We start from the raw sequence: 20,928 nt of genomic DNA, 5'->3' as shown, positions 1-20,928 counted from the left end.
TCATATGCATTATTTCTGCAAAACTCAGCCTTCAATCACTCAGCATTAAGTCATTTTCTTAGGTTTGGCTGGCAAACTGTAAAGACTTATATAACTTTTTCTTAGGTTACTGCTTTGCAAATATATTGTGAAAAGCATTCAGCTTTTATTTGTTCACTGAAGTGAGCGCATGTGTTTGGTACACTTTTTTTTTTTCCCTATATGAACTAAATGGCACGTGGTACAGTTTCTTTTCTTATATTTGATGCAAAGGCATCATTAATGTTATATTATGTTCATTAATAGATATGACTGTACAATATATGTTCTATCTGTCAGTTTCTTATGCTGCACAAACACTGTGGTATTTCAAAAAAAAAAAAAAAAGTGAAGTGCACCAAGTCTTCTTTCTATTCCTCCTTTAAATAAGAAACTCTACTTATATTTTTGATTGTGCTGATTTGTGTGTGTGTTGCTATGCAGAAAAATAAAGGTCAAAGTGGTTTTACTGTTACATTCTTATAAGTCAGCATCCTATATTTGACTATATCAAAATAACTTGCTCAGCAAAAATGAATATATATATATATCTGCACACACATGTGTGCAGGTATATATATATATATGTATGCATAATTGGTCCTTAGATAGCCAAGATTGCATTCCATATTCTACCTTAAAATCTTATTAGACTCCAGTTCTAGCTGCAGAGATGTTGCTAGCATTTTAATAAGCTTGTTCAGAAAAAAAGAGATTTGATACCTGTTGTCAACTTCCATTCCACCCAAAATTGTTTTTGGGTTGGATGGGTTACTGTATGGAAAATACTGCATTTCCTTCAGACAAATCTTTGGAAATACCAGAAGTTCTAGTTGTCCTTATTCCCTTTACCAAACAGGTAGGGTCTAAGTTGCAGGTGACTGATCACATTTCCAACAAAATGTTCAGGATTTCTTTAAGTGTCCCTTCTGAATTCAAGGCAGAGGCATGAATCTGTGCAAGGTGTCCCAAGCAGTTTGAGAAACCTTCTGTGCAAGCAATCTTCTTTGTGAAGAAAGGTGATGGAGCTTGTTGCACACTGTAGGCAGTCAGGGTTGATGAAGCAGACATTGACTCTCTCAGGGAGAGGATGGGGAACACTTGAGAGAAAGAGAAAGAGATACCAGGAAATAAGCAGACCTAGGGGATGATATGACATATAAAGCATCAAAATAGCTTTGCCTTTCCCTTTTTCCCCAAGAATTTGGGGGATTAGAAATCTTAAGATATCTTGGTTCATATCAGATTCTGGAAGAAAGTCTGGAAAAGTAACAGTTTACCTAAAACTTTACCCCTAGTTTTCTTTTTTTATTTATTTATTTATTTTCACATGAAGTTTTCTTCACACATAGGCGTAAGAAGTAGGCTCTATACTCTACAGGCTCCCTGCCTATTTAGACTGATTATGTTCCTGCTAGCTAGGATTATCACCAAGACAGGGTTAAGAACTATTACTTGCAGCTTGCTCCCATCTTAATTTTGCATGCGTCTGCCTAACATACTGAACGAATTAACTACTTTTCCATCCTCTGTCTTTAATTTCCATACTTGTGGTCACAAAGAGCATAGCTATCTCGTGAACATTTAGATTTAATTGTGAAGGTAACCAGTCCTTAACCTTGTTAGATTCACTGAATAAATGTGGCAAGAACAAGGTTCCTCTCAAGAGACTAACTCCCTCACCATCTCAGTCAGAGATTAAGTTATTCGGGGATAGGATGCGAAATGAAGCAAAACTTCTCTCAAAGATGTTTTTGGAAAAAAAAATATATATATATATTGACATTTTACGTTATAGCAAAAAGTTAACAGCGGGGTGCTTCAAGGTGCCATACAAGAACCAGGTGTTCAAAACATATTAATTAACATGAAGAAAATGAGTGAGCAGCAATGTAGCAAAACTTGCAGATTGCACAAAAAAAAGACTGTTAACCAAGTATGAAGAAGACAGGAAACTTCAGAGGTAACTGACCAAGCTAGATAGATGGGCAGTTGTAAAAGAGGTGAAAATCATTTATTTAAATGCAAAGTAAAGCATATTGGTGAGAAAAACTGTAACGAATCATTCACTTTACCAGACATCTCAATTAATAGCGCCAACTTAGGAAAAACACCTGGGCCTCACTACAGACAGCTCAATGAAAAGACCTGTTCAATGTGCAGCTGCAGTCAAAAAAGCAAGTAAAATGTTAAGATGCATAAGAAATGAGCTGAGGAATAAGAAAGAAAATATAATGTCATTATATGAATCAATAATTTTCCCTCCTCTGGAATAGTGTGATGTACTGGTCACCCCATCACAAAAAGGATATTACTGAATTAGAAGGTATTCAGAGAAGAATGATTGTGATAATTAGGCATATAGAGAAGCCTTCATATGAAAAGACTGGAAAAAAATGGAATTGTTAACCTTAGGAAAAAAAAAGATGAATAAGAAGGGATATGATGGAAGTATAAAAATGGTAAGTGGCAAAGAGAAAATAGATCAGGAGCTTCTGTAGTCCTGCATCTCATAATTCAAGAACAAAAGGACACTAAGTGAAAGTGAAAAGCAGCAGCTTCAAATCTGATAAAAGGACATACTTTTTAATGCAGTACATAATTAGATTATGGAACTCAATGCCACAGGATGTCACTGATGTCAAGACTTTACCAAGATTCAAAGAAGGACTCGGCACTTACAACTCTTGATATTCTTGGGAATCTTACACAGACTAAACATTAAAAAGTTTTGAAAAAGAGGTTATGTGCCATGTTTCATGATTTAAAAAATACTTCTAAAAAAATTTGGAGAAAATATCCCTAGAAATGGATTTTTCCATCTCCAACTATTTGATTATTTTGTTCTTTGCTTTGTTTTGTTTGCATTTTGTCTTGAGACATCTGGGCAGTCTTGAAGAGAGACTGTAAAAATGAATCACTACTCTGATCCACTCACTATTACTGAAATCATACTAGTAGAACTTTGGTCTTCCCTTTAACAGAATAATTGTCCTATTCTTTGCTGTAATTCACTCTACTCCATTCCAGTTAGCTGACTGGATTAGTGCATCATCTATTGACAATTAGCATAATCGTTGCCATAAGCAATATACCACTGCGCAGGTATTTGGAGCAACTGTGAAATTTCTACATGCAGAACCAAATAAATTTTCACTGTGGCAGCTATGCAATTCATTCAATGTGTCCCAATTGTCTTAAAGCCCTACCTTAACCTCCAGCTACGCTATTGACATCTTGTTTCACATCCTGCAGCTGGAAGACATGTGCAATATCTCCAAACAAGAGACACTTTTCTTCATAAGCCTCCAATTTTCCACAGTTTCCTTACCACATTTTTTTCTTCTTTCTAACTCTCTTGCTGCTTGGAGAGATTAAGGTATTATTCTCCCACCTTTTGTTCTTAAACCATTTATTTTCTCACTCATTGGCTTTCCTTTCCCTAGTTCTTTCCTATATGAAGATTTTCCGTGCAAGTAAATGATGGTAGACACAAGCATAAAAGAGCTTTTCCCCAAATTAGATATGTTAACTGAAAAAGTGAATCAAAAAGAGAGTGTGAAATATATTTGGTGGAATCAAGATTGTTGATTTTGACCAGTATTCTCAAATAATTCTTCCTTCCACTGTTATTAATTTCACTACATTCTCAAAGGGAAAGGGAAGAAAAAGCCTTTAAGTATTATAAGTATAAAGGTTTTGGAGGGAAACGGTAGTAGTCTATTTATTATTAGCAGTATTATACTAAAAGCCAATTTAATTACATAGCATTAAAACCACCTACAATTTTCTAAGATTCAGATTCAACTGAATCTTGTCACAGGCCTCATTCAACAGAAGCTACTAACTAGATAGCAGGGAGATAAACCATACAGGTACCTTTATACAGGTTCTATTTGCTGGTCCTATTGCTTTCATTTGACACCTACCCAGCACAAAGCCTGCTAAATTCTCGGGTGTGGGGGTAGCTATAAAGTAAGTGAAAATACTGGGAGCGGGTGAATGTCAAGCAGCTGAGTTTGTAGGGCTAGCTAGGTAAACAAAATGCTGGACGGCTATAACTGCCCTGGAGAAAATTTGGTTTCGGACAGTGCTCAGGAGATGGCCACTGCATAGAGACCCTGAGATAACTGACCTTGGGATTATGTTTGAGAGAAGATGGCAGACCCAAATAAACTAAGGTGTAACTAGCAAGGAAAGATGTGGTGTACCTTGTCTCCTCTCCCACCCCATTGATTGTTTTTGCTTTGGTGCTGTTTATTTTTCTGTGCTTCCAGGTGCATGTGCCACCAATCAAGCATGGCCCTAATTATTTTCTTCTTTAGCCAGGAAAAATATTACAGTGGCATAAAAAGTTTATGTTCTACCCTTCCTGGCTTGAGCTGGTACATCCTACACAATGCTGCAAAGAACCACGTGGATTAATGACTTGTGTCAGTGCTGTTTTCTGAAATTTCCATGCTGCACTCATATGGTTTAGATATGTCTGTAGATTTACAGGTAGTCTGCAAGACTTTTTAGGCTGAATTTAGTACATAGGACATGCACTTAAAACACTCTGGTGTAAATATGCTACTGTTGCACAACAGTCAATTGCAGAAGAGAAAGACCTAATTAGCAACAACAAGGAATTTAATGTTAAAAGGCTAGAAAAAATGGATCCTATATTATGTGGGATAATAAAAAGTATGAATACTGCTGGTATTATAAGAATACAAGCCTTTGAATTCCAGCCTATGAATAATTACAAACATGAGCTCAAGATAATTGGTATGTGTATTGTTCTTTACCTTTTAAATTTTTGTTAAGACTTAATTCTCATTGATAACAATTCCACAACCATGAAAAAAAATGAAATACCTTTCATTTGAAAGCCACCTACTGGGAAAAGAGTGAATTGCATTTTTTCTCATTAAATGCTGCACAAATGGAAAAAACAGATTCTAATGCTGACTAAATACAGTATTAACAGCTGTAATTCTTAAGTTAGCTTCTATCTTTGTATTTCATATAGTGAAAAGGTAGCAAGATATCAGGAGAGCAGATTTAGCTAATGATCACTATTTTGCAACATTTTTTTTTCAACTATGTAAGTACCCTATCCTACCTCGTCAGGTCCTCCAGCCTATATTTCAAGTCAAGTCCTGTGTTCTAAATGTTGTCATCAGTTAAAAAGTATGGTATAAAGTCAATTATTATTTTCATATGAAAAATCTATACAATTAGTAAAAACTATTTCAACTACTTTACTTTCCATTTCTTAGCAAAGAAGCACAGATGTCAGCTAACTATTAACATAAATGATAAAATATTTCATTATGGTCGTGCAAAATTAGGTTTCCCACAGTAATATTACCTCATCCATGTTACACATATATGCTCTCATCTTGTTTTGCATATTAAATCTAAATAACATAGTATGGTGGGGTTTTTTTTGTTTGTTTGTTTTTTTTCCTATACTTTGTATTGGATATGTGTTGTGAACAAATAAATATGTTCCCTTACCATGAAAATAATATTTTCATGTTAGAAGTTTAGATCCAATTAGATTAAGTAGAAATGCGCATGGAAAGACCTATGGATGGATAGACATCAGCATAAGAAAAGGCTTGCTTTTGTTTGGTGTCACTGTATACTGAAAACTAGTTTTTGGAAGAAGTACCAATGAGAAGTGTATTACATTTGTTCCCATTATGGCAAAATGTCTTCTGAAAACAGAAAAGTGAATTAATGCATATTTTAAATGATAGAAGAGTGAATGTGCAGGTAAGATAGCACCCAGCACTTCTTCAAAGTGAACATTCCAAATCTAAAAACGTTATTTAACCAATTACAAGTTGGGCTTTAGTAGCAAGAGTGAAACTTTGAGATGATCTTGAGTGTATTGAAACAAAGGCCTACTGAATTTTATGCTCTATGTTTATTACAACTTTATATAATATACAGAATCATATTCAATTCCATGCAGAACTCTTTCATTTGCTCATAGCTTTCCCTATACATTATTTGGGATTTGGCATATACTGTTTTATCCTCAATCCAAAAACAATTTTTTTTTCCCATCAGTACAAGAGACTGAGCTATACTTAATGGTTCTGAATGGGTTTTCCTAAAGATGAAAAGCTCCTTTTTCTTTGTCTTCCAATCACACTATTCCTGATGAAATGTCAATCTGCTTCTACTACTGTCTCAGCATAAGCCTAATTCTGCGTATTACTTCATAAAATATATCTTTGTTCAGATATGCTGTCTGATATGGAATGAACTTTAAAATTGTCCAATATTAAAACACAGGTAATATCAGACAAGATTTGCAATAGCTTCAACAAAGCTTCAACAAAGCTACTCACATCTTAGAATCAGCCTCAGCCTCTACTCAAGACTCTGAATTGTCCAAGGGCCAAGATGTGCAGCTACTATTCATATAATTAATCCCGATATTCACTACTTACATGTGTAAAGTGTCTGTAGGATAAGGCCTGAAATCATCATTTTGCTCTTAGCCAGTAGTTATTTCAACCAGGAAGGTCAATTTTCGAAGCCCTAAGTTTATAAAGGGCATTAAAGAGATATTCAGCAAACAGTTACCACATACAGTACTTTTTAAAGGATTTGAATTTGCCTTTAATTATCATTGATAGTAAGATAGATGATGAAAAGCAAAGCAATCTCTGGAGTAATAAGACTTTTTCTGTTGAACTACTGCTAAGATAGACATTTGAGATCAATCTTTCACTTAGTTTATGATATTGAGTTCATGGTAACCAGAGCTCTCTCTTGAACTGTTCTTCATTTCCCTTCTCCTAATCTTCAAAACAGTCAGCATTCAAACATAAGAACAGTATTTGTAGCTTACTCATTTCTTCCAAAAGGTCTTTAAGTAGAAAGCAGCCAGTTATCTCACAAGATGAGGGTGCTAGTGGACAACATTATCACAAGGCTTTCTGTCACTTTCTACTGCAATTCCTGACACGTGATAAAGGAGAATAGATGGGGAAAGTCCTAGGCACGTTACAGTCTGAGTTTTTCAACATCTAGATGATGATGCCAGGCACATAGGGGTTATGGACATTCTGTCCTATACCCAAGCTCATAAAGGACTGGGACTCACTTTCTAATAGCCATAAACTCTTCAAGGGAATTAGACTGCTACATTCATAGTTATTTGTATGAAATTTTAACTAATTATTTAATTCTGCAATGCCAAATGACAAGATTTAGGGCTAACACAGGCTACAGTTGCAATGTAGCATGTCAAAAGCCAAAGGATAAACTAAACTCTCCATTGTAAAGAGAGGATGATGCTGAAGAACTGAAAGTAGGCACTTGGCCAAATCAAAACGTTTGTATAGAACAAATGGGATGAAGAAATAATGTTAATCAGCACTGGATAGATTTTGAAAAAGATAAAGATGTTGTTCTTTTCAACTTTAATATTATCTTTCATTTTTCTTAGTTTCTCTGGCCAAATTAGTAGTGTCTGTTCCTGAACTGTCCATGCCAACCAAATTCCAACAAAGTTAACTCTGAATAATGAACCGCTTACAAAGCAATGATTATGTCATGGCTTTGAATGTTTTAGTACATTTTTTCTAGAGCAGTAGTTATGACTGTGATTTTTTGTGATTGTGTAGATTGCAGTGAATGTGACTCCAATCTACAAAACAGGCAGGCAGGAAGATCCAGGGAATTACAGGCCCGGCAGCCTGACATTGGTCCCAGAGAAGGTTATGGAGCGGATCATCTTGAGTGCCATCACACAGCACATATGGGACAATCGAGTGACCAGAAGCAGCCAGCATGGGTTTATGAAGGGCAGGTTCTGCCTGACTAACCTGATATCCTTTTATGACAAGATGACCCACTTAGTAGATGTTGTCTTCAAGAACCTAAGATATTTGAAATAGTAGTTTGGTCTCAATATTCACAAAGAATTGCATGTTAGCATCCTCTTGTAGCTCGTCCAAGCTACTTCTCACATGTCCTAACGTGTAGTACTTTGGTCTTTCCAACGGTGACTGTCCTGTTTAGACTATAATTAGCAATCATCTGAAAAAGATAAGACTTTCCTAAGAACCATCTTCATTCCCAGTGAAGCACCTATATCTACTCTTTGTTCAGTAGGACTAAATAAAACATTATAGCAGTTTTCCTATAAGAAAACTTTATTGTAGTTGAGAATGTTTTTGTTTGTTTTGTGGGTTTTGTTTCTTTGTTTGTTTGTTCTTTAGTTTTTGTTTTTCATGTTTTCACTAACACTTAATTTGGATGATTCTGTCATAGTTTTATATTGGGAATTATAGCCTATTGGTAAGGAGAAATTAACCAGTACAATTTCCCAAGGATCTGAAGTAGACAGAACAAGTCTCTGAGTGAAAACACAGAAAGGTTAATGAAATACATACATCATAAAAGGCAGAGTGCAAGAAGGGAAACCCTATTAGAAATTCATTCTGTTGTTTGAAAAAATATATATTTTCTCTCTACTAACCTATAAACAAGGTATTACTGATACATAAAACCACTGATAAAACAAATTTTAAATACCAGAATATTTAACTATGAGGAGGGATTTATTACGCATCAGAAATACAATTCGAACATTGTTTGGGAAGGTCATTATTTGCCATTTTTAAGAACTGTTTTACTATACCCAAATATCTATGACATTATATTAAACATTCCCCAAGTGACATTGTATGCACTCAATATGTCATTCTCAAGGTACTCTGCTGCCCTCAAAGGAAGTGTAATAGATAGCATTTTAATAAATGAGTGAGCTACAGAATCACATTTCACTTTGAGGAGACTTTTCTACTATTTCACTCTCAACATAGAAGTGGTAGATACCTTCACCTTAGGGCCATTTTGTATGTGCTCATAGACCAAAGGGTAGTATTTGAAAACTCAGCAAGAGTTTTCCTTCTGCCCCTTCTCATTTAACAGAAAGTTTGTACTATATAACCTTCCACAGGGTAGAGCGAATCCTCTCAGCTCAAGCCTGTAAAACTCTTTGTTATAACCATGAGAGAAATCTCATTTTCCAAGCATACTCTGTTGCAGAATATACAAGGTTTAAATACAGATGAAGTCAAAATCTCATTAATGACTCAGATCAACAGCTGCCATTGATCGTTAAAACATAAATGTGGTGACTTCTAAATCTTAAAATGACACAGCAGCTGTGCATTTTGGGAAATGAGAGAAACTGTGAATATAATGTAACAATTGATGAATATCATCTTCTTGCTACATAGATATTGCTGAGAATTTTCTGGTTAAAATGAAAAGAACAACATAGCCTTTATCTGACATTTTCAAACTATCTCATGAACACACACACACACACACAAAATATTCCAGGTTTTTCTTGATGCTTATTTGGTTTGCTTTCATTCTGCAAAGAGTTGCTTGAAAAGCAACTTGGAAAGATTCTCTCTTTATTTTTAAAGCATAAAATGCTGTAAATCCTTACATTCTCAAACACAGCATATTTTACTGGCCTATACATTTTGAAATAGAATGTCATTGTTATATAAATGAACCTAAAACTTGATGATACCAGATTGGAATGCAAACTGGGCATGAGTTGCAGATAATTGCCACTAGTGGAACCCACTGCCCTCACTAGTTATATATTGTTGCAAATAATGTTATCTGTTAATTAAAAACTTAGATTAAAATAAAAATACAAATTAAAATAATGTAACATAAAAAATATCGTGACCATCACCTCAGATTCCTAACGTGCATAAACAAGTAGCTCATCTCCATTTCTCAATTTACATTTAAAACCTATGTATTTAATAGGAATTAAGAAAGATCCCAACAAAGAAAATTAAAAAAAAAAAGTCCCATTAAAAAAAAAAAAAAGAAAATAGAAGAAAAACAATCACAGATAGCAAAGAAAAAAGGTTGAAAATACTTTAGATCTAAATTTAACTCAATAAAAATGCAATTTGTAACAGGTGTTTATGAAGTCTTTTCAGTTTGCAGCCACATGCAATACATGATCTGATTGAAACAAAATAATAACCAATCAAATCACTGTCAAGTACCTGAAATGACTGTGTCTTGCAAATGAGTTCTCAGTGAAGTCAAGGATATGTACTAGGTGATTCTATCCCAAAATGTCTGTGAAGAAGAATGTACAACTACAGTTTTGCACAGCAGTAAGTCTAAGTGGCCAGAATTTAAAGGAAGCCCAGCAGCTGCAGCCAATCCATGTCCCAGATTGAAAATAAATAAATAAATAAATAATAAAATTTAAAAACGGGAGAAAGCAAGCAACACATCATCCCTCTCAATGCATCCCTCACAATGCATCCCTCACAACGCATCCCTCACACAGGTGGATGTCATCCACACAGAAAGCTCACCAACTCGTCTGTCCCACATGTTACAATGTGGGACAATGTCCTTAACAGCTTTACTCCTTAAGAAAATGTCCTCAAGCACCACAAGTCTCTGTAAAAACTGATGCAGTTGTTATCATTCAAGAGGGTTCATGAGCAAACTCTTAACAAACTACTGCTTTTTATCTATTTTTATGCACTTCGGATATGTAAATACTACTACCATTTTGGTCTGTATCGATATAACTCTGTGATAACTAACGTGTACAGAAAGCCAGTAGCAAATCTGGCCTCAAGCATTCTTCCTTGAAAATTCCCTATGAAATACATGGCTTTACTTGGTTTAAAGTAAAAAACAACACATCTAGGGTAACACCCTGGGAAACAAATACAAGCAAGCAAACAAACAAACAAAATCTTTGTGAAGAACAAGTAAATGCAAGTTCATGAAAAGCCACTACAAATTAGAAAATCCTTCCTCTTCCATTCACCTCAGCCTGAATCACAGTCATTATTTCAATATACTTCCAAGAACAAGTAGTGTGGGTATGCTCCAGGGCTCTGTGCTGGAAGACTTAAGAAAAACACTGACAACAACCTGCAGACTTACAAGGCATGAATGAAGCAAATAATCATCACATGGCAGAAAAAGCAGCTCGCCTCTAACTGCTAGACTTGTTTTGCTGTTATTCATTATTTATCCTTTCCCTCACAAGCAAGAAAAACAGAAACAGCCTTGAACATCCTCTCAATTTCTTCTCAACTTGTAGGTCTTTACCTACCTATCAAGAAGCCACAGCCTTAGGAAGCTGTCTGTCTCTGTACACAGAGGAATATTTGCATGACTAGCATAGTAATTCTGTTTCAGGCATTTGGCTTTTATTGTTTAACTGTCTCCATCACAAACATTGCATAATGGCACTGGGTAACAAACATATACAGAGTTCTGTTAACTGATCAAGAAATAGCTGAGTAGGAATGACCTGTGATCATATTTATTGGCATTTCATTGAAAACCTCTCCTGAATCATCATTTACATCATCTAAGTCTGAACTGTTTTGTTCAGTACGTCAATGTTTCTTGTTTTCTTGTTTGAAAAACAAGAAGAAATCAAAACTCAGAACCTTATACCTCCACTGAAAAGCCTGAGAGTCAATAAAGATGTGTAGAAAACAATTCCTCAACTTCATTAACATGATTGAAAGGAACGAAGCTCCCCAAAAGTAGAGGAAGACAGGGATGGGCTGTTGCCCATCCACCAAGAACACAGATACAGTAAAACAACAGAAGCTGGCAGCACATGCTGGCACCAGGGAACCAAATGCCTTTTGGCTAAAGTGCCTTATAGAGTGCTATAAATGAACACAGATTTGACAGAAATGCAGGCAAACCTCTCTATGTATGGTATGGCAAGTGCTGCATGCCTATGGCATTTCTGACAAAACGATGTATTAAAAATGGTGTAAGAAAAGATCATACTTCTGAAGCATGATACAAGTATAGCAAACCATCTAGTTTTTAATATACTGCAATAATTAACGCAGTCGTACATATTTTACCTTGAATGTTTTGCCATTACTGGAGAACTTGCTGTTTCTGTTAGTAGAAAATAAGGAGTCATCAAATATTTCCTTCACACAATCCCATTTACTTACTGTAAATGTCAGGACACCTGACTTTGTCTGAAAAGTGGAAACAAAATACAGATTTCATGCTCAGAAACAAACATTATCAGCAAAAAAATCCCCAGACCTCAGAAAAAAAGAGCTGTTTTTTGTTTGGTTGTTTTTGTTTTGAGGTTTGGGTCTTTCTTGGCATCCTTACAGCTGAATGGCCTTGACTACTGCTCTTACTTTTAGTCTCCCACCTTCATTGCTGCAGCCAATAAATCCACTGGCCTCTGAACTCCCATTTCAAAAATCCCTTTTATTTCTTCAGGTAGGTAGGTACAAGTTCTGCCATTCAGCCAAGCACTTTATGGCACAGCTTCTGATGTTTCCAGCAGCGGCCACATAAAAGAGTGTTTAATTGTTCCTTCTGTGTAGCCTGAAGGAAGTATGGTGAGCCAGCACACCCACCAATTTAACTAGTGAACAAAGTTAAAGATCTAGGTTAAAGAGCTTAATTTAACCCAGGTTAATGGAATGGTCAAAGAACTGCTGTCAAAGGCCTTCCAAAATAAAATCCTATTTTTGTACTGCCTTCTGGATTTCATCAATGACATTCATCTACCACTGGAAACAAAGCTGTATTTTGGGTTGTTTTTTTTCTTTCTTTTTTTTTTTTTTTTGGATGGCTCATTGGTGTTTGTTTATTTATTTGTTTTTAATAGATGCAAAGCTGTATTTTTTGTTTTAAAGTACAAATTTAAAAGAATAATTTTCTCTAACATCTTGGGTATTATTGAGACTTTTAACTCATGATGTGAAGGTCTCACATTAGATGCAGGGCAAAACATGTTCTTTAAACAACAATGCTCAATTACATATAGTCCAAATTTATAATAGACTTCCAACCACAGACTGTCACTCCTATCTGTATAAGGAAGGAGACCTTCTTTCTGACAATCATCAAAAACTGAGCATCGTGACACCAAACTTCCCTCTGGTATAAAAGAATTACATATTGAAGAAGGCTACAACAATTCAAAATAAAAGATTTTGAGTTCACATGGTGAAAATTTTTGTTACCAACAGTAAACAGAACTGCACTTCCTTTAGATGTGTAATAACTGCTGGTATTTCAGTCTTGGAATTTGCCTGGGACCATTAACAATAATTAGACAAGATGCTCCTGTTCACTCTCTTTAATATTGGCTTAAGTGTCCAGAGAAAAATGGCAATGTTTAATATTTAAATATCAAACATTTTGATTAAACATACAAGTGTTAAACTAACGTTAAGGAAGGCTGAAAATGAGTTTTTAGAACCTTCCATAGGTCTTTTGGGTTGCAACTGCCAAAAATGCTTTTTGAAATTTGCCGCAACTGCATTTCTTCAAAAAGTAGCCTGACCCCAAGATCACAAATATCAATTGTAGTTAATACGCAACATTTCAAAGTTTGTATTTAGTGCTGGACTGAGAAAAAAAAAAAAAAAAGACCCCCCCCCCCAAAAAGACTACAAGACAAGATTTTGACTAAAATCAGGTATAAGTGTAGCTACTCAAAGAGTCAGGGCACCTTATATACAGGAAGAGGTAAAATGAATAAATGGAACTCCCTAACAGAAAGGTTAAGTTGATAGGCCTCTCAGTCAGGTCTGCAACTTTATAAACTCCTGAGGAATTCCCCTAAAATCTACTAGGATTTGTCCAAGTAATTTTCTACACTTTAGAGCCATTATATCTCCTCTTAAGATACGTCCTTCCCCTTTCTCCAGAAATATTATTTTACATCGGCCTTTTATAAGAGTTCAGCCCTATTTCTCCTGGAAACTCCCATCACAGCAGTATGAATGGAAACCTCCAAACAAACCTGAAGGGATTTTTCCAAATTCCAGAAAAAACAATGGAGATTTCAGATTCTGAACCAAATGTTTATTGCAAAACATACCCAGAGAGATTTGAGACAAAATGAATAAATAAATACATAATAATAAACCACTCCCTAGAAAACAGCTATTCTCAATCCCCAAAAGCTACCAGGATTACTGACAAGGACAAACATCAGTTGCCTCGTGCAAATGTAGAAGACTTCACATTTATCCATTTTACATCATAGCTGCAAATTATCAAAATGCAATTCATACTGTATTAAGGAGACAGTACACTATGCTCCTAGCTTCTGGTCACATTTAAAAAAGAGAAAATCTACTGAATGAACAGTACCTCTTGCCTACTTTTAAAGTAATCTGTTCAAAATAGTACAATATTACACATATTTATTAAAAGTTTTGTTGTTGTTGTTGTTGTTGTTTTTAAGGAAATATCCCCAAGAAACACTACTCTCTTTTTTCTTGTATATGGAATAAAATTGCAAACACTGTAAGTTTAGTGTTTGGGGCTTTTTGGCATTAATTATTGACAACAATGAAGGTTGTTTAAGACTAGCTGTGTCAGAGTTTTGGATACCAAGTGTGACAGGCTCTGCAGGTGGACACTGCTTTGCCTGTTGATACGAACTGAATCTGAACATAGCAATTTATTCAGCAAATCAAACCAATCACTGCACTGCAGTTTTCTCTTTCAGCTCTCATTTCCCAACCACTCTTAACCACTTTGCTACTTCTGCTTTACAGCAAGCTGCTATTAGGGGGTGTTTTATTAAGAAGGTACGGGGATTTACAAAATTTTAAAGACAGTTCCACTCTTCCACTGCTGCCATTAGGTGCTACATCATTCACAGATGTTTTATACTAGCCATCTGTCTCCAAAAAGCTTTATCATTATATATATTTGTCTATCCCTTACCCTAGCAAAAAAAAAAAGTAATCACTGTTACGTCATGCAAAGCATTTAAACATATCAAAGATCAGAACAGCTTGCAAGTGAAATTTGCTCTGATCGACTATGAATAGTTGTCCAAAGAACAAGATTACTTCAAATCCTTCTTTTTCACTAAGAAACAAACTGAAAAAGAGGTTCTTTAAATCAATTATGTTTTAACCTATTTTGTGAAAGACATTTAAGCTAACCAGTCCTACAAAATAACCAACATGAAAAGATCAGAGTGAAAATTAACACCAGATTGCCCAATAGATAAGTGTGGAAAGAAAAGTATCCAACTCACAAAAATCAGATTGGCAGTCAGCTAAAGGGGGGAAAAATAGAGCAATCTTACAGTGTTGAGCCAATATATAACCCTGGATTAATAGCTAGCCTTGGCAAGACTCAAATGTGAAGATGCTCGCATCGGGCATCCCAGAGTTGCTGCTACCAAAGGTTGTTGCTATGGTAACCAGTGACAGTCAGCCAACAGTAAAATGAATTTAGAAAAGATAGTTAGGAAGTATTGAAAGGAAGAAAGGAAAAGAAAAGGAGAGAAGAAGTTTGATGTCTGTAAGAATATGCATAGTTCCGTTATCTGCTGTTTGTTCCACATCAGCAGAGAAATCAGTCACTGAAATGGAGCAGGATTTCCATTTTATCTCCGTGATATTTGAAAGATATTCCTGCCTGCATGAGCTTCTAATTGAAAGAAATTATTGTCTCTTTCACGCGACAGCTTGTCAGTGACTCAGCAATCCAGCAAATTCAGCCTCCTCTGAAAACTGCGTGGAACTGTTAGCACATTGTTCTCATCTAAACTGTTTACAGGAAGCATGGAGTGGCCCATTTCTGTCTTTTGCCTTTAAATCATCCTGGGGAAGGTCCCACCCTGACATGTAAAAGGGCTCAATGGAAGAAGTATTTGTCATTGAAACAAAAGGATTTGGGACTTTACAAATCTGGTGGAAAACTCAGATGATTTTTTCAAAGAAAGAACAAAACACAGACTGGTTTCTTTAAAAGCAAAAATTCGGTTCAAAGGAGGATAGCTGGAACTGTGGTCAGTGGACCATAAATCACAGTGCCCATGCCCAGCTATGCAGCACAGTATGGAAGAAAAGGTTTCAGATGGCAGTGTCCCTCAGAGATAGCTGTGGATGTGTATGCCAGAGAGGTAGTTATTGTTATTTACTTGCTGTGCTATCAACATAGTATGCTAGAAAGCACACTTTTTAGGAATCAGTGTGTGTGTGCTATATTATCTTATCTGCAGCAAAACATTGTCCCAGTCCCCCAGAAAACTCCTGCTGGAGTACTGGCAGGAAGATAAAAATGAAGTACTACTTCTGGTAAAACTGAAGTGCTGAACTAGACTTCCCTACAAGCACCTTTTCCTAAGATTGACTGTATGCCACGATCAGGAGGATGAATAAGAAAACCTCATACTCAGCCCTAGAAATACTTAGCAGTTGATTCACATAAATGCATTTTTCAAGTCTAGAAATGGCATGGAGAAGGGTAGAGGCAAAAAAAGCTGTGAGATAGCGCAAGCATGGATTAAGTTGTTATTTTCAGAGAATAAATGTCTAGAGAGGCTTTTACACAAAAAATGTGCTTTTACAGAAACAGCAGACATAGCCACATTTAAGAAAATGACCAAGTTTGTCTTCCCTTCCAGCTCTGGGACCATGAGGGCCTAGGTCACTTCACTTGCCCTTTTGAGGACGTGACTCGGGAAAGTCACTTAGTCACATTCTGCTTCGTTTCCTCCGTAAGTAAAATGGAAAAATACAAACCCTCTCAGCCTTTTAAAAGTGCATTCATGTTTAAAGAAATGAAAAGTGCTAAGCAAGTGGTAAATATTGTTTGAGTAGATTAATACTTGGGTGATCAATATACATTATGAGACTGCTCTTACTCATCATGTTACGACAGCTAAGGGAATGCAAGAAATAATAATAATGATGATGATTATAGCTGGTACAAATGCCCCTAGTGAAGGCTGCCAAGTTTCCTAGAATGTACAGCCATGTTCTCATTACTTAACTTTAGTGAAACTTTTACTGTATGAAGCCAAAATTATACCTGCCATCTGCATCAGACTGACTCAAGATTTTTACTAATTGATGTTTTTGTTGACTTGATTTTACCAAATATTGCACTGAAATAGATTTTATTTGTTTTGAAAATGGAACAAATTAAAAACAGGTCACTAAGTTAATACTGATAATTGATAATTTTTCTAGTACATTCTTTGAAAATCTTTATGAAGGCTTAGGACTAAAGTGATATTAAGCAAAGCAAGAGTACTGAGATCACAAAGTTCCCTTTTGCTAGATCCACGAAAACAAGTCCAAATGGATTTCATCAATTTACAGATTTCAAAAGGTTATATGCATTCTAAAAAGGATAAGGATGCAGACTTTAGCTGCAAGTACAGAAATTTTTCCCACAAGCACAAGCAAGAAAAGCAATGTTCTAAATATCTGGAGAATGACAGTGCCAAAATATTTTCAAATTTTAGATATAAAGTACTTGATAGCAACCCTGTCAACAAATACTAATCAGAGATCAGAAATATCGTTATCTAGCTGATTTTTTATAGAAAGTAGGCATATGGTAGAATTTTTGGTAGTTTCTTCATATTCAGAAATCATAGCAGATTTTTTTTTTAACAGATAAGAGAAACCTGTTATTTTTAGTAGGTGACTCATATTATTCACCTAGATGATTATTATCCCTATAAAAAGCTAGATCATCCAGAGGATAATAAAAGACAAAAAGCAAACAGAAATCCCCCATGCAAAATCTCTTGTTCATTTCTTTCTAATGTGTTTGAACCCATTGCAATAAACAATTGCAAGACATGCAATGTGTCTCCAAGAATGGCATCCAAAGCTTTTCAAACTCACTGCTCCACTTTTCTTTCACAGGGCGCCTGTGTTGTAGACTGTGTTGTAGAAGACAATGGTGGAAAAGATGAGGGTATGGGGATTGCAACACTGGAAGGGGCAATTCCTCCTTTCTGCACAATCTTTTTGCCATTCTAGTGCAAGTTATCTTTAGCTCACTTCTAAAATAGCAGGAAATTAAAAAAAAAAAAAAAAAAGTATGCAGCTGAGAATAGAAAGTTGTTCTGAAACAACACATAGTTTTCTGAACATCAGTGTATCTTTGTCTGTAGTTTCACGAGATTTTCTCAGTATAATGCCTGACCCTTCTTGAGTAAAACTGTTGCTTAAGTTATTAAAAAAACGTGGGGCAAGCTAACATAACAAAATATTTTTATTTAGACAAAGCTAGCCTGACACTGAAATGAACACAGGTGCACTCATCTATAAAAAAAGTAAAAATAAAAAGAGGCCAATAGCTGAAAAAATATGAAGCACTTTTAACTCCTAAATGAAATAAAATCACTGTGACAATATACACACATATAAAGATAAGAACCATTTACGTAACCGTCTGATCTAAATCCATTGTCACGTTAAAGAGTAAGAAGAAATCCTGAAGAAACATTCATGAGCAACACGCTGTTGTTAAATCCAGGGATAAACATTATTCCTCAATAAGAAAACACAATATTGTTTTGCTCTTTAATTTCATTAAATAATGAAAACACTTGTGCTTCTTTTAAGTACCTCTGAAGTGTTTGGCATTAGTCCGAATTCTTTATAGAAAAAGGTACCCTTTTTAGCTTTTAAAGCAAGAACAGTTACAAGAACAGTTAGATGCCAGTCTTCTACTTCTGCCCACAGGAAAACTGGGGTTTGCCTTTCCTGAATTCATTAATCTTTGAAGTCCACCTAAACTGAAATAGTTTGTGTATGCATGAAATATGAGAATGGAAATACCTTTTACTTGCAATAGATCTGCTTTTATCTTCATATTTATTCACTTAACAAACAAGTATGTTTTATTTATCTGAATATAGGTCAGAAACTCTTGTCTATGGACCTTAACACTTTCCACTAGTGTGAGCCTGAAGTTTGCAAATGGGCTATGGATTTAAACTATTATAGTTCGAGTACTCATTTTTTGAGAACTAGACCCTGGTATAAGAGGTGATGCAAATCTGAAACTCCCTTTGTCTTCAGTGGGAGATAGGTATAATTTCTGTATGTCATAGAATCATGGAATCATTAAGGTTGGAAAAGACCTCCAAGATCATCTGGTAGTTATCTTGAGATATGCAGTCAGGTAGTGATGCACAGAGAAAGGGTTATCACCATGGAAAATTCAGCTCAAATGCACCTTTTTAATGTATTTTCTAGTCATTCCAGAATAAGCATTTCCTAAACATTTCTTAGATATTTAACAAGTAATTAATTGTATAATGTTCTAATTTCTTTTTAATTGGAACCGGAAAGGAAAGCCTACATACACAACCAAGTTATTAAGAATAAAAAAGAATCTCAGTAAAAACACAAGCAGGCCAAACTCCTTTCATTTGATCCTTTGCTAAAAACAAATTGAAAGAGTTTGGCCAATAATGGCTAGGAGTGTTTTTGTTGTTGTTGTTGTTGTTGTTGCTTTCCTATTTGAAACTTCCTAATTGTCTTACGTGTGGAATACTCTGCTTAATTAGCTCTCTGCCAGTTTTTATCTGCATCTGTGCTAGGAAACACCACAAATGGCCTAGTCTCTAAACCTACTAATCTGACAGACTGACCCCTGATAAATCAATGTTATAATCCCTAGCTTGCTGCCTTCCACTTCAGCTGTCTGTGGCATGCTTTGATTAATAGCTGCCTTGCAGGAGAAACATATGAAAATTATATCATGTGCAACTGGTTTGAACTATTGTGCAACCATGGGACACTGAGCCACTCTGGGGAAAAAGTTAAAATGAACTACAGTAGATAAATGTCAATTTCAGGGGTTTTGACGTTATATTATATTTAAATTAAAGGGAATTTTATTCTGGTTCCTTCTTGCTCTGAGCCTGCTGGTTTTTCCTTTCAGAAGATTCTGATAAAATATGTGATCATCCTCTGCCAAGGTTCTCAATTCCTCTTCGGTGCAGACGGAAGGGTTTATATGATAAAATTTTAATGACCATGGACCTGCATAACAATGTGAGGCACCAGCACATTTTCAATAACACTATGCGTCTGTGAGGACTGGCATCGGGTGATATTCCTACTGCTGAATTCTACATGTCCTAAGAAGCAGGCTTAGTGGAGATACAGGCAGAACCAGAGAAAGGTCCATTATCATGCAGCAGTTGTAGAGATGAAATGGAGATTTATGAATCCCTGCCAGAAAACTATATTATGGACTGTAAATTAAAATTGGGGCTTAACACATACTGAACTACATGCTAGAGAGGCTGATTTCCAGATTATCCTGTCTATTCAGGCCCAGGCATCTGTAGAGACCACCCCTTGTGAAGCAGTCCTGAGCTCTCCATGAAACTCAAACATGCTAGACTTTGAAAGGCAAGTGCCAAAGCTTTTATGGTCATGGAAATTAATTAATTAATTAATTAGGTAAGTAAATAAATAAAAATCCTCAGCTATTTCAGCAAGCATTTACTTGCAGCATGCTTTTGTAGTACGGTGCCTGGGACCCAGTGGCTTCATTCTCAGAAGTAGTTCCATTGCCTTCATGGAGAGACTTCTATTTTATTCTTCTCTAAGTAATAGTGTGTTGCAAGCTCAAAGGACCGGAATTTGGTTTCTGAATTACTGCCTGCTGTTCATGAATCACAGTCTTATCAGATCTGCCACTGCACACCTCCACCTGAATCACTAAATCCAAATAATTCAAATTGTTTACTATGTTTTAGATTGGTAAGCATCTTCTAGAAAATCCCTTAGGGAAAAATAATTTTTTGAATGAAAAGAACTAGATGGTAAGATAGTGAAAAAGGTTTTTAAAAACTCTCAGGGACAACAAACCTGTAAGACAAGGGATTAATTCTGTATTGAACTACCTCTCTACATATGCCAGTGTTTCAAATAGAACACAAGTGATACAAGCTGGAAGATTCATCTCAGAATATATTCAAATATGCATCCATTGGTATGTCCAATGATTAAGACTTTCCTCAGGAAAAAGAAATGAATAGTACCTTTTCTGATATTCTTTTTCCACCCCAGACAATGAACATAATACAATCAT

General features: G+C 35.6%; 1 protein-coding gene across 29 annotated transcripts in view; it reads right to left on the bottom strand.

The window, feature by feature from the left end:
• The window catches only part of PCDH9 (protocadherin 9), an 803,467-nt gene that overhangs the window by 621,992 nt on the left and 160,547 nt on the right, over positions 1-20,928 (bottom strand). For 11 of the 29 annotated variants that reach the window (XR_014578269.1, XR_014578270.1, XR_014578271.1 and 8 more), the window contains one exon: positions 1-20,928. This exon is cut by the window's left edge and continues 54,676 nt beyond it; it is cut by the window's right edge. The exons of 17 other annotated variants lie outside the window; for them this stretch is intronic. Coding sequence is in view for 1 of the 12 variants with exons in the window: in XM_083820654.1 (XP_083676780.1) it covers positions 1,098-1,118 (21 nt within the window). In the remaining 11 variants the exon portion in view is untranslated. One more of the 29 variants, XM_083820654.1, reaches the window with a different exon arrangement.

Source organism: Anser anser (assembly GCF_964211835.1).
Source record: "Anser anser genome assembly, chromosome: 1".
NCBI classification, from domain to species: domain Eukaryota; kingdom Metazoa; phylum Chordata; class Aves; order Anseriformes; family Anatidae; genus Anser; species Anser anser.
The sequence above is the reverse complement of the archived record's forward strand: the minus strand, read 5'-3'. Positions and strand labels throughout refer to the sequence as shown.